Consider the following 15,077-nt stretch of genomic DNA (forward strand, 5'->3'; position numbering starts at 1 on the left):
CTCACTTCATATCTCTTTATCACATTTTGGTAATTCTCAAAACATTTCAAACATTTTCATTATCATATCTGTTATGGTGATCTGTGATCAACGATCTTTGATGTTACTATTGTAATTGTTTTGGGGCATTACGAACAGCACCCATATAAGACTGCAAACTCAATCGATAAATATTGTGTATGTCTGACTGCTCCACTGACTGGCTGTTCCCTCGTCTCTCTCCTTCTCCTCAGGCTTCTCTATTCCCCGACAATATTGAAACTTGGCCAATTGATAATCTTACAATGGCCTCTAAGTGTTCAAGTGAAAGGATGAGCTGCATATCTCTCACTTTAAATCAAAAGCTAGAAGTGATTAAGCTTAGTGAGGTAGGCATGTTGAAAGCCGACACAGGCTGAAAGCTAGGCTTTTTGTGCCAAACAGCCAAGTTGTGAATGCAAAGGAAAAGGTCCTGAAGGAAATTAAAAGTGCTACTTCAGTGAATACACAAATGACAAGAATGCAAAACAGCCTAACTGCTGATATGGATAAAGTTTTAGTTGTCTGGATAGAAGATCAAACCAGCCACAACATTCCCTTAAGCCAAAGCCTAATTGAGAGCAAGGCCCTAACTCTCTTCAATTATGTGAAGGCTGAGAGAGTTGAGGAAGCTGCAAAAGAAAAGTTTGAAGCTAGCAGGGTTGGTTTACGAGGTTTAAGGAAAGAAGCCATCCCCGTAAGATAAAAGTGCAAGGTGAAACAGCAAGTTGTGATGTAGAAGCTGCAGCAAGTTATCTAGAACAAGGTGGCTACATTAAACAACAGATTTTCAATGTAGACAAAACAGCCTTATACTGGAAGAAGATGCCATTTAGGGCTTTCACAGCTAGAGAAGAGAAGTCAATGCCCAGCTTCAAAGCTTCAAAGGACAGGCTGACTCTCTTGTTAGGGGCTAAAGCAGCTGGTGATTTTAAGTTGAAGCCAATGCTCATTTACCATCCCAAAAATCCTACAGCCCTTAAGAATTATGCTGAGTCTACTTTGTCTGTGCTCTATAAATGGAACAACAAAGCCTGGATGACAGCGCATCTGTTTACAACATAGTTTACTGAATATTTTAGGCCCACTGTTGAGTCCTTTCAGACCTTCCAAAGATGATCCAACAGAATGCAGAAATCATTGAATAATATCATTAATATCACACACAAGTAAAATCTTGCAGGAGATCACTCAAAAGCACATTGACCAAAAAAAAAAAAAAAAAAAAAGTACATTGACTACCAGAAGCTCAAGCAGGATTTAGAAGAGGATGGAGAAAAAAGGGATATCACTGCTGATGTCAGATGGATCCTGGCTGAAAGCACAGAATACCAGAAAGATGTTTACCTGTGTTTTATTGACTATGTAAAGGCATTCGACTGTGTGGATCATAACAAATCATGGATAACACTGTGAAGAATGGGAATTCCAGACACTTAGTTGTGCTCATGAGGAACCTGTACATAGATCAAGGGGCAGATGTTCGAACAGAACAAGGGAATACTGCATGGTTTAAAGTCAGGAAAGGTGTGCGTCAGGGTTGCATCCTTTCACCATACTTATTCAATCTGTATGCTGAGAAGCTGGACTATATGAAGAAGAAGGGGGCATCAGGACTGCAAGAAGACTCACTAACAACCTATGATATGCAGATGACATAATCTTGCTTGCTGAAAGTAAAGAGGACTTGAAGCACTTACTGATGATGATCAAAAACCACATGATAAACAGAGAAAATGCTGAGGTTGTCAAGGATTCAATTTTACTTGGATCCACAATCAACACCCGTGGAAGCAGCAGCCAAGAAAACAAAAGATGTATTGCACTGGGCAAATATGCTGCAAAAGACCACTTTAAATTGTTAAAAAGCAAAGATGTCACTTTGATGACAAAAGTGCATCTGACCCAAGCCATAGTATTTTCTATCACCTCATTTGCACGCGAAAGCTAGTCATTGAATATGGAAGACTGAAGAAGAATTGATGTCTTTGAATTCTTCAAAGAATTCAAATTCAAATTATGTAGCTGGTGAAGAATACTGAATATACCATAGACTGCCAGAAGAATGGACATGTTTTCAGGAAGGACCAGTCCCTGGAAAAGGGCTTCATACTTGGTAAAGTAGAGGGTCAGTGAAAAAGAGGAAGACCCTCAATGAGATGGATTGACACAGTAGCTGCAACAATGAGCTCAAGCATAACAATGATTATGAGGATGGCTCAGGACCATGTTTCATTTTGTTGTACACAGGGTCGCTATGAGTTGGAACCGACTCAACGGCACCCAATAACAACAACTGTTGAGACCTACTGCTCAGAAAAAAAAGATTCCTTTCAAAATATTACAGCTCATTGATAATGCACCTGGTCAACCAAGAGCTCTGATGGAGATGTACAAGGAGATTAATGTTGTTTGCATATGCCTGCTAATACAATATCCATTCTGCAGCCCATGAATCAAGGAGTAATTTAGACTTCCAAGTCTTATTACTTAAGAATTTTATAAGGCTATAACTGCCATAGATAGTGATTCCTCTGATGGATATAAGCAAAGTAAACCGAAAATGTTCTAGAAAGGATTTACCATTCTAGATGCCATTAAGAACATTTGTGATTCAGGGGAGGAGGTCAAAATATCAACATTAACAGGAGTTTGGAAGAAGTTGATTCCAACCCTCGGGATGACTTTGAGGTGTTTAAGACTTCAGTGGAGGAAGTAACTATAGATGTGGTGGCAACAGCAAGAGAACTAGAATTAGAAGTGGTGCCTGAAGATGTGACTGAATTGCTGCAATCTCATGATAAAATTTAACAGATGAAGAGTTGTTTCTTATGGACGAACAGCAAAAGTGGTTTCTTGAGATGGAATCTACTCCTGGTGAAGATGCTGTGAACATTGCTGAAATGACAACAAAGGATTTCGAATATTAAATAAACTTAGTTGATAAAGCAGTGGCAGGGTTTTACAGGATTGACTCCAATTTTGAAAGAAATTCTGCTGTGGGTGAAATGCTATCGAACAGTGACAGATTCTTTTTGACTCTCTGACTAGATGACATAGAAATTATTAGGTCTGAGCAGTCTATTGCATAGTCTATTGCAAGTATGGTCAACTACAGAGTTAGAAATTCTCACAGAGAGGTTCTAGTAACTTCTACTCTTTGAGTCTAGTTATGTCCTCTGAAATAAACAAGTTCCCCCTTTGACTGACAAACTATAAAATATACGAAGACAACTATCATGTTTCCTCCTAGTCTTTACTTCTCCAGTATAGATTTATCCAGGTATGGAAAATTTACAATAACTGTGACCAAGCTTTTCTTATTTTCTGCCTTTTCACTAAGAGGATGTCAGCTTGCCTCAGCAAATGGAGGACTGAAGGAAAACTACAGAGGAATAAAATTAATGTCATATTACAAAAAAGCATAACAATTTCAAAACAATACCAATTTAATAGCAAGCCTGCACTGATTGATTCAATCAACAAATATCTACTGAGCACCTGTCTTAGGAGAGAAACTGTGCTACATGTTAGACATAATTGAAATAATTTATAACTAACAGCAGAAAGATGTTACCTGTGTTTTACTGACTATGTAAAGAAAGGCATTTGACTGTGTGGATCATAACACATTATGGATAACACTGTGAAGAACAGGAATTCCAGAACACTTAATAGTGCTCATGAGAAACCTGTACATAGATCAAGAGGCAGCTGTTTGCATAGAACAAGGGGATACTCTGTGGTTTAAAGTCAGGAAAGGTGTGTGACAGGGTTGTATCCTTTTACCATACCTATTCTATCTGTATGCTGAGCAAATGATCCAAGAAGCTGGACTATATGAAGAAGAACGCAGTATTGGGATTGGAGGAAGATGCATTAACAACATGTAATAAACAGATGACACGACCTTGTTTGCTGAAAGAAGAAGAGGACTTGAAGCACTTACTAATGAAGAACAAAGACCACAGTCTTCAGTATGGATTGCACCTCAACATAAAGAAAACAAAAACCCTCAAAAATGGACCAATAAGCAACAACATGATAAAAGGAGAAACTATTGAAGTTGTCAAGGAGTCCATTTTACTTGGATCCACAATCGACGCCCATAGAAGCAGCAGCCAAGAAATCAAACGATGTTGACTGAGCAAATGACTCGACGGCCCCTAACGACAACACAATGGCTTTTTAGAATAGGTCTTATAGGACCTGTAACATGTAAAAAAACATATTCTATCACATTTTCCTACTATCTTCGGTTCTTAGCCGATTATTCCAAATCAGTACAATTTTTATGATATTTTGCATTAATCTTTAGAGCAATTTAATAAATACTGTACTTACTCTTCTTCGATTTTCACCTTCTTCTTGCCTTTGCCTTTTTCTCTTCTCTAGAGACAGAAAAGTAGTCTCAAATTTGGAACAACATGGTTTAATTAGAAGTACAGTAACTGAAGTTAATGTATCAGGCTATGGCCAATTTTAAATTACAACAAAGTGAAATATAATAAGTTACTGTTGGAAAGGACTCCATTGGGAATGCCTTCACTATTTTTGTTGGAGGTGGTCATCTAACCTCTGCCTAAAAAGCTTCGATGAAGGGAAAATTTCTTTCTCGTGGTGACCTGAAATTTGTTTCTCTGTAACTTCTGTCTTTTCTTTTAGTCCTATCTTCTAAATTAAGTTCATACCTTTCTTTTTTCTACTTAAGAGTCTTTTCCTTGGTTGTTCTCTTTGGGGTGTATACTAACTTCCTTCAGTGGTTTTATTCATAGGGTAGGTTTTACAGACTCAATTCTGGCTGTCTTCCTCTAAAAACTTCCTGATTTGTCAGTCTTACTCTTGAAAATCTTACCCAGGACTGGATATGATACCTATATGAGGTTGAATTAATGTAAAAAGCAGTAGAAATAGTATGTCAACTAGGGATCTCTTTCCTATGAAAGCACATAAAGGCTACTCTGGCTTATTTTGGAGCTGCAATACATTTTTTGACTTACATTCAACTGATGATTATACAAACGCCTCAGATCCAAGAAGGAAGAATGGCAAAGAACCAATGTCCCAAAACTTAAGTTTTTTTTTTTTTCCTATTCTACCATCACTTGAATAGCAGTAAATTTAATACACTCAAGTCTGTGATTAGAATCTAATAAGCCCAAGCGAGCCCGTTGCTGTCGAGTCGATTTCGACTCATAGCGACCCTATAGGACAGAGTAGAACTGCCCCATACGGTGTCCAAGGAGCGTCTGCTGGATTCAAACTGCTGACCTTTTGGTCAGCAGCCACAGCTCTTAACCACTATGCTACCAGGGTTTCCAGAATCTAATAAAGAGCTATGTATTTGAACAAACCGTTAATGGTCATCGCATTCTAAGAAAACAGCCTTGGCCTGAATGATTTCTCATGCAGTTTTAGACTGATGGTGTCTTATATTAGGGAGTGTTACGGCTGTGTAGAACTTAGCAAACGTATTTCAGGGCAAACACGAAAACGACAAGACTGTATCAAGTTGTAGACATATTAATAATTTATGTTGCAGAATTTCTTAAAGACAGATGGAATGATTATGTTTTCAAATTATTTTTGCTAAGAAGGCTATATGTAGATTTTAAGCTAATAAAACTGCATTAATTTATAATTTCTTTTGATTAAAAACTTTCAAATTTTTACAAACATTAATTTTATATTTTGACTCTTAGTATTAGCCCTTAATTTATTTTAAAAGACAAATCTTACCTCGTCTGATTAACTCTTTTCCTTCATCAACTAAGTCAGATGTCATATCGTTATCTCCCATGAACTGCTGGAAACCAAGCAGATTCAAACAACGAGTTCCCAAGCTAATAACAATGGATTTCAAAAAAGAGAAGCATTATTTCACATTGGAAATGCTTAAACAAACTATTATTTAGTATTATCATTCCCAAAGAAGTCTATGTTTCTGCCTTTCTTCAAAAGTACTTACTTACATTTCCAAGAAACTTATGTTTAATACTCCACTGACTAGGATATGCACTATTCCTAGGTTTCTGACAGAGGCAAATTAAATCAAGCCATTAGCATACCTTCAGAAAATTATTATACCAGGTTGCTAAATAATGGCTATAATATAAGACCATTTTATTCCTCTCTTATATTTAAATACTAGTTTTAAAATACCACAAATACACATATACAACTAGTATTTCTAACTATAAAATATTCTGCTTATAAAGTCCCATGCAAATTTATTTTCATGGCTGTTTGTTTTTTTTCCTGTGAGTTAATTCTACTTAAATGACTGTTATTAGACACTCTGAAAATATGGCACACAAGGAAGGAAGCAAAGGATGGGTAAAAAAAAAAACAGGATGGGTAGGCAGGATTACTATTTGCTAAGATTCTACTATGCATTAGACAACTTACAGAGATACTCTCATTTCATTCTTACTACTACTCTAAGAACTAAATATCGCTTTACAGATAAGGAGACAGAAACCTAAAGGGTTAAATACTTTGCTAAATGCCACTCAATAAATTAAAGAGTTAGAATTTAAATCCAAGATGAAACAAAGACTAGATCTTTTTATTACATTAGTTCTCAAACTTATTTACTGATAAACTTCTAACGGCAGGAAGCATGAATATATACATACATACATAGAGAAAAGGAGTGAGTGAGCAAGTGAATGAGTGAGTATGTATGTGAGTGTTTGCGTTGGGGGAATGGAAACCATGCAGCAGCTAAAAGAAAAGTGAAGGTCTCCCATTTTACATTAAAACGTATAAGGATCTGGATAATTCATAATAATTTGCTTGTTATAATATAAAAGGAATGTTTTATATGAATTACCATTGTGTACATCTAGAGTTTCAGGTGGATAGTCATGTTTATTCTATTAATTTAAACAGTCCCTTTACTACCTTCATATTCTTGCGGGAATACGGTGTCCCTATATAAGCCCAGAACTAGATCACTGTCTCTGGGACTTTGTCTAAAGTGTTAACAGAACAGCCTTTATGCTTTCTAGACAGGCAAGTCCGAATTAGCTCTGGGTATGGCTGTGTTGGTGTGTTGGTAATAACACAGGGATTAGTTACACTGATTATAATTGCATTTCAAATGAAAATGAACCTATAAAGTCAAGTTACCATTGAAATGTCAGTAAGGTATTGCTTCATATTTCTAAAATAGAAAATCCATTTTGCAAGATAATTTGAAAATTCAGGACCTTTTTCTCCTTAAAGACAAAAAAATGGCACTCAAAGTTTATCCTAATTAGCTCTAGAATTACACTTTTAGTGATTATTTTTAAGTTTAGAAAAATTCCTTTAAGATACAATAATTCCTTACATTTGTTTAAGGCTTTATAGTTGATAAAGCATTATTTCACTCATAATCACTTGAACCACATAATCTAGTAAGGTAAGAAGAGATGCTAATCTTGCCACCATAACTACTAACATGAGAAGGCACACTTTATACGCTACAAGCTCTTACTGTTTCTTTAATAGTTTTGTAAACTTTTAAAATGAAGAAGCATATAATCAAAACTTAGTCTCTTCCTTTAATATACCATATTCACAGTATAAATCTGTTGTCCTTTCTATGTTAAAGAAAAAGACTCAATATTAGATTTGCTATTAGTTCATATTAACAGCTTTATTTTAAACTGTAATCCCTTAGCTATTTTACTTATTAGAAGGTAAACTATAAATTTTTTTAAATTCAGTAATATATTTTAAACAATACCTGTCTGTTTACTCAAAACCCTAATACTAATATATGCATATTATTTGTAATAACTATATAATGGTATTGAAAGATTTAAATGAAAAGTAGTTGGATGAGACTTGAACTTTAGTTAAAAAAGCAAGCTGATTAAACTAACATCAATGACTTGTTTTGAAAAAAATGGTATCTTTGGTGTGTGCTAGAGCACTTAGAAGCCCTGGCATTACAGCAGTTAAGCGCTTGGCTGCTAACATAAAGGTCAGCAGTTCGAACCCACCAGCCGCTCTGTGAGAGAAAGATGTAGTGATTTTCTTTCATAAAGATTAACCCATTGATGAGTCAATTCTGACTCAAAGCGACCCTATAGCACAGGGTGGAACTGCCCCATAGGGTTTCCAAGGAGTGGCTGGTGGATTCGAACTGCCAAACTTTTGATTAGCTAACCAAAGGTGGATGGTCATGTTTATTCTACTAGTTAACTAACCGAAAAGTTGGCAGTTGGAATCCACCAGCTGCTCCTTGGAAAACCTATGGGGCAGTTCCACTCTGTCCTATAGTTGCTATGAGTCAGATTCGACTCAATGATAGTGAGTTTTGGGGTTTTTATAGAGCACTTAAACAGTGAAAGAGGCAGGCAAACAGAGTACAGGATGAGGAAATAGGGAACACAGGGTACTCACTTCTCATTTAGCTCCTTCTGAGTCTTAACCCTGCCAAAATTCCACCACTTTTTCTTATCCCATTAATAAGGACAGGCCATTTTCATTCCAAAACTAGGGGGAAATTATCTTCCACCAGTCCTACATGTACTGCCTGACTACAATTGCTCCTCACTTGACCCTTTGTGCTGACTATGGTCTGAAGCATCTAGAAACCCAGAACTGCTCGTGGGGAAAGCCCTCTGACAAATTTATATTATTGGACAGAAGTTATGCATAGGGGCACTTTACAAGCTACATTGACTGCCAGTGTCAAAGCCAGGATTTAAGAGTTAAAATTCTTGAATTAATCCTATCACTTTGCAGCCTAAATACTCTACCTCTCTTTTCCTTAAAATATCCTCAGAGGAAGAGCCTGACCTCCTTAACTCAAACTCAAGCAATCCTTTCAAATTATTCCCAGCTTCCCCCACAGCCACAATAAAACAAATGACAGCCAAAAACCAACCAGTGAATATTTAACAGAGCTTTTAGGAGAAAGGATATTCAGATCAGGGTAAGAATATTAGGAAAAATAATCAATGTTAAGTTTCTTACCTAAAATAAGTAGCTATGCAGAGAATTACCACCAACATAGGGTAATATATATAGAATCCATCTGCAATGAAGGATAAAACTTTCATGGAACCCATAATCTGAAGAGCAAGAAAAAAGTAAACTAAATCAGCACAATTCCATAGTTTTTATTCCTTTTCATCATTAGAAAATTTGCCAAAAGCTAGCTATATCAATAAATTTGGACTTATCAAAAAGTAAAAACAAAGCACTAAATGGACTTAAAAAAAAAACAAACTTGTTTTTTATTGAGGTTTTTTGCTAAAGAAAATTAATATTTTATAAATATTACTGAAAATTATCATATGCATTAAGACTAATAAATACAAAGGTGAATATTATTTTAGGTCCTCTCTGTTAATACTCAGCTAGACAATCTATGTGAATAAAAAATTTTATAGTAAAAGAAAATACAATAATTTTTATCCAGTTATTAGTGATTCATATATAATCTTTAAGAGAAAGTTCAGTTATTAAGAAAAAGAATCTCAATAATGCTTTAGAATTTTTCTGCCAGCATCTCAATTAGATGTTGAATCTAAAGAAGTCTGTTTTCTGACCGTACTTACAGACGTATAAGCAGTTGGCTGAGTATTTTGGTGAGAGATGGATGAATCCATATGGGTCAAACCCAAGAAATTAAGACACAAAGGAGGAGTTAAACGGCAAAATAACCTGCAGTAAGAATTTTAAAACAGGATATATATATATATTTAAAAAAAAAAGTGGCAAAATATATTTTATACTATATAAAAATGTATTAGAAATATTTCAGATCATTCTAACTACTATATTGTTGTCACTGTTGTTAGGGGCCTTTGAGTCAGTTCCGACTCATAGCGACCCTATGTACAAGAGAATGAACCACTGCCTGGTCCCACGCCATCCTCACAACTGTTGCTATGCTTGTGCCCATCTGTACAACTACTGTATTAGTTTTGATCTATTTGCATTTTATATATTCTGAATTCTTAGTGTGAATTTCCCTTATTTACCTGGAAGACATTTAAAGAAAATCCTGCTAACTACATCCCCCTTGCAAACACCAACATGGCAAAACTCCAATCTCAGGCAGCCTGCTTTCGTGGTATTTGACCCTGCTGTATTATCAGTTGGAATCAACTGGATGGCAACAGGTTTTTGGTATCCCAAGAATTTGTGCAATGCCTTCACATGCACCTCCTTCAATTCTATCTGTGCAATCCATCTCAGCGGCAAGACCAAAACAGTGACATCCTCAAAACAAGGACAGTACATACGACATCTGAGGTTGTATCAAAATATGTCAGTCTGACAAGTGCAGGGATAAAGAATTGCTAGAGGTCAGTTTTATCCAGATAAAAAAGGACCTTACAAAACTACAGGGATGGAGAATTGGGGGAGGGGATAACAAGCAGTGAATGCGAATACAGAGTATGAAGGAGCTCTTTTACAGTGATTGGAATACCGGTACATTGATTGTGGCAGTGGTTATGAAACAGGCTGCTCAGCCATATTGAAAACCCCAATCAACACCCCTTCCCCCCTCTCTTTGTCTTGCTAACCACAAGCTTGTTTTGAGCAGGAAATCACAGCAGGTAATGGCTCTGTCCACTGACTAGCCCTAGTTAACACCTTGAAGCATGCATAGATTGAAATCACAACCTTCAACTGACCACCCCCCCCCCAAAAATAGCCATGGGAGGCTAAAGGCAGAAAAAACCTAGTACCAAACCCAACGCCCTGACGCCATTGGAAACAAAAAGCTCCCCAGCCCCCTTAGTCAGCGAGCACGTGGCCTTAAGGTCACTAGACCCCACGCGCTCCTTGTATGTGCAGACAATAAACTTGCCACTTTCTGTTTCCGTTGCAATCAGTGTCCGTCTTATTTCAATTGGCTAATAAGACAGGACAAGAACCCGAGTGGTGTTCGGTTAAAGTTACAGAAATCTACACACACGCGCACACATACACACAAATGAATGAAGGTTAAAATATGGTGAAAACTGAACAAGGTCTGTGGTCTAGTTAACAGCAATGTACCAATGTCAATTTTCTGGTTTTGATATTGTACAACAGCTATATAATATGTCACCATTGGAAATGCTGGGTGAAGGGTACATGGGACTCTATACTATTTTTGCAACTTCCTATGAGCCTATAATTGTTTTGGAAAAAAAAAAGAAAGCATTTTAGAGATGCTTCAGATATCAATTTCTTTGTGAACTCCACTTGGTTCAACCTTCATAGGTACCTAGTATGACTGATTTAACAATCAAGACAAGTTATGCAACCTAGGCCAAGCTGGAGCCATCTCTCTAAACTCTCTTAATCCCCTAGGAAAAACAGTTCCTTTTGTTTTGTTAGTCTTCATTCATCTAGTTTTATGCCACTGAATCTCAGAACATTCTCTAGATCTAATTTAGTCCCTAAATTCTCAACTGTTCCTATTATTTACTAATTTTTTATTGAATCTCTTATGGGTAAATCCAGTCTTATCATGTCTTTCATTTCTTTCCTAACCTGGCATGCCTATTTTAACCTTAAACTTCAAGTAATATTTAGCTGGCAATCAAGGAACATCTATTTCGTACTTAAGTCTAAGCAATGTTGTGTTGTTGTTAGTTGCGGTAGTGTTGATTCCGACTCATGGCAACCCTATATGTGCAGAGTAGAGCTGCTCCATAGGGTTTTTAAGGCTGTGACCTTTCAGAAGCAGATTTCCAGGCCTATCTTCCGAGGTATCTGTGGGTGGGTTCAAACCACTAATCTTTTGGCTAATAGTTAAGCACTTAAACATTGGCACCACTCAGGGAATCAGCAGCTCATAGAAATCCAGCTGTTAGTGGAACACATATAAACAACACGAAATAAAAAAGAAATCTATAAGAATACACAGAATGGAGACAATTCTCTTGTTTCTAAACATAAGCCTACTTACATGCCACTGAAAAGAAGGCTGTAAGCATCAGTCTGGTGATGTGAAGCCAAGTAATAATAGTTAAATACACGGATCCTGAACACAGTAGAATAAACACAGATACTTAGGAAGAAGATAGAAAGGAAGCAAGCCATCTGCAAAAAAAAAGTCTGTTTAAGACTAACGGCCTTTAAAGTAGTCCTTTACATATTATCACAGCATTTCTTTCATTCCCAGCTAATACTTACTGAGGTTCTAAAATTTAAACACAAAAACAGGCTTTTTTAGCATCTAAGAAAATGAAATTATGAAAAATATCTACATTTAAACCAGTTCAACATCCTAGATTCATAAGTTTCAAATCTACCTCCTGAAGTGAGCCTTTTTTCCAATTCCCTTGGAAACTCTTCACATCAAGACTGTAAGTTAGGTAGCTAGATAGCTTCGCTAGCATAAAGAGGATCGACGTATTCATATAAGAAAATTCTGCACTATTTTGCACCTTTTCAGCTCTCCTAAAATACAGTTCTTCGTATTTACAGTCTAGGTAAACTGATGAAGCTCATTTTTAGAAGTCTGAATAATAACACTTTTAATTTCACTGCTTTAATTGGTACTAGGTTATATGGAGAAAAGCTACAATAGTCAAGTATTAACTATGAACTGACATACTTATGACAAGTATACACTCAACTGACCTCGATATAAATATAATTGTATGTTTTTTCTGCCATCTGTATAAAGACTGCAAAGAGGGATAAGACAGGTCTAGTGCTAAAGAATGTACACTCTGACCACACAACAATCACAGAGAAGACAGACAAAACCACAGCAAGTATTCTGTAAAACCACGGTCGTAAAAGGCATTCCCAGTACCATTCTGCAAAAAAGAAAAGAAAAAAAAAAATTAGAAAAACTCATAAAGGAATAAATATTTCCCTACAACATACTTCATAATAAAGAGAAACACAGTAATTTTACAGTGGAAGAACCTAGCAGACACCGCCCTAACTAAACGATCACCACTAATGGGACAAACTGACGTCAGTGCCTCCTGCTACGATGCACTGGGAACGCGACACCACTGCTGCCGTGTTCCTGCAGAACATTAGTGTAGTCACACGGAAACATCGAAGTGAGATTCAGGGACACTTGGCTGCTAACCGAAAGGTCAGTGATTAGAACCCAACAGCCACTCCATGGGAGAAAGATGTTGCAGTCTGCTTCCATAAAGCTTTATAGCCTTGGAAACCATGAGGCAGCTCTGCGCTGTCCTATAGGGCCACTACGAGTTGGAATCGACTTGATGGCAATGGGTTTTCTATAATGAGAAACTTCCAGATTAAAGGACACTAAGGAGACACGACAACTGAATGCAATGCAGGATCTGGGATTTTTTTAATCAAGAATATTATTTGGACTATTTACAAATCTGAATAAGGTCAACAGATTATATATAGTATTATATCAGTGTTAATTTATGGATTTTGATAAGTGTACTTGGTTTCGTAAGAGAATGTCTTTATTTTTTAAAAATACACACTGAAGCACTTAGGTGTAAAGAGGCATCATGTCTGGATTGGATTCTCAAAAGATTCAGATAAAAACATATACAGAGGGAAATATAAAGCAAATAAATACGATGAAATGTAATTTGGGGAATCTGGGTGAAAGATATATGAGAATTTTTTGTTCTATTCTGGCCCCTTTTTGTTCAGTCTGCATTTAGATAAAAATAAAAGTTACCCCCCAAAAAAGAAGCTCATAAAATTGAAAAGGCTATATTTTCACTTGATCCATTGGAGATCTGAGTTCCTGGCTCACTGTCTTTTCAACACTACTCTCAGCCTAACCTGGTAATTTCAGTATTCACATAGGTGATTCTCCTTTCAATACCTTAGTCTCTTATTTCCGTGATCTCCTCTCCTCCAACGATCTTGTCCTCCACGTTACCTCATTTACTCATTCCCACAGTCATCCCTAAACCTCGTATTGTCAATAACTCCAACCCTTCCATATAATCTCAACTTCCAGCATCTCTTTCTCCAAACTATATTCCAACGTCACTGACTGACTCCACCTGGATCAACAATCCATTTATTCTACTGCCTTTTTATTGTTCCTTAATATCCTCATGTCCTTCCTTACCCAGTTAAGATTCCATAGTCTTTGATGATAATCACTCTAATTTCCCAATTTCTGGTTAGATCCAACTCCCTGTCCCTGCACCCATATAGCTGCACATTGCAGGAGAAAGACAGTCAATTTTGCTGACTGGTCTTACTTTAAAGTCATAATCACCAGCTTAAAGTGGGCCCCTATCTGGCTAGTTTCCTATAATTCCCTAATCTCTCATTCCTACTCTACTAGGCAACTATATTGTACCTTCTCTCCTAAAATCTCCACCCCTGTACTTACTCAGCATTCACAGAGAAAACAGAAGCAGTCAGAAGAGAACTTCCCCAAGTTCCCACCACTACATCATTTCACCTGCTCAGCTACATCTGTGCCTTTCCTCCTGTCTAAGGCCATTCTCTTCATTCATTCACAAATTCCCATCTCATCTCTCCTACTCATGAACACTGTCTCAGCAATTCCTGCCTCACATTTCTGAAATCCAATGACCAAATCTTAGTATTCATGATACCTGACCTATGCGCAACATTTGAAAAGGTACTGTACACATCCGTCCCCTCAAAACACTTCACTGTCTTGGTTTTCCTCCTATTTCACTGGCCACTCCTTTATTAGTCTTTTTTGCTCACCAACCTGATCTCTACAGTGCCTCTTTTCTGGAGTGCCTCTCGGATTAGTCCTCAGACTTTCTCTTTTCTCTATCCCAATCATTTCTTTTCTGATTTTATCCTGACACATGGTTCACCTATACACTGATGACCCTAATTTATATCTCCAGCCCAGAATTCTCCCTTGAACTCTAAATTCTATAGTCAAGTACTTACTCCAAACCAAAACCAAACCCACTGCCTTCGAGTCGATTCCGACTCATAGAAACCCTGGTGGCGTAGTGGTTAAGTGCTACTGCTGCTAACCAAAAGGTCGGCAGTTCGAATCCGCTAGGTGCTCCTTGGAAACTCTATGGGGGCAGTTCTACTGTCCTATAGAGTCGCTATGAGTACTTACTCAGCATCTTTATTTATACCTTTATGTG

General features: G+C 37.0%; 1 protein-coding gene across 3 annotated transcripts in view; it reads right to left on the minus strand.

The window, feature by feature from the left end:
• The window catches only part of LMBRD2 (LMBR1 domain containing 2), a 77,402-nt gene that overhangs the window by 11,961 nt on the left and 50,364 nt on the right, over nucleotides 1–15,077 (minus strand). For all 3 annotated transcript variants that reach the window (XM_049862376.1, XM_049862385.1, XM_049862366.1), the window contains exons 10-15: nucleotides 12,607–12,788; nucleotides 11,930–12,063; nucleotides 9,579–9,684; nucleotides 8,992–9,089; nucleotides 5,758–5,861; nucleotides 4,363–4,409 (exon numbers count right to left, since the gene is read on the minus strand). In XM_049862376.1, the coding sequence (XP_049718333.1) occupies nucleotides 4,363–4,409; nucleotides 5,758–5,861; nucleotides 8,992–9,089; nucleotides 9,579–9,684; nucleotides 11,930–12,063; nucleotides 12,607–12,788 (671 nt within the window). The remainder of the gene's footprint in view (nucleotides 1–4,362; nucleotides 4,410–5,757; nucleotides 5,862–8,991; nucleotides 9,090–9,578; nucleotides 9,685–11,929; nucleotides 12,064–12,606; nucleotides 12,789–15,077) is intronic.

Source organism: Elephas maximus, chromosome 2, assembly GCF_024166365.1.
Source record: "Elephas maximus indicus isolate mEleMax1 chromosome 2, mEleMax1 primary haplotype, whole genome shotgun sequence".
NCBI lineage: Eukaryota > Metazoa > Chordata > Mammalia > Proboscidea > Elephantidae > Elephas > Elephas maximus.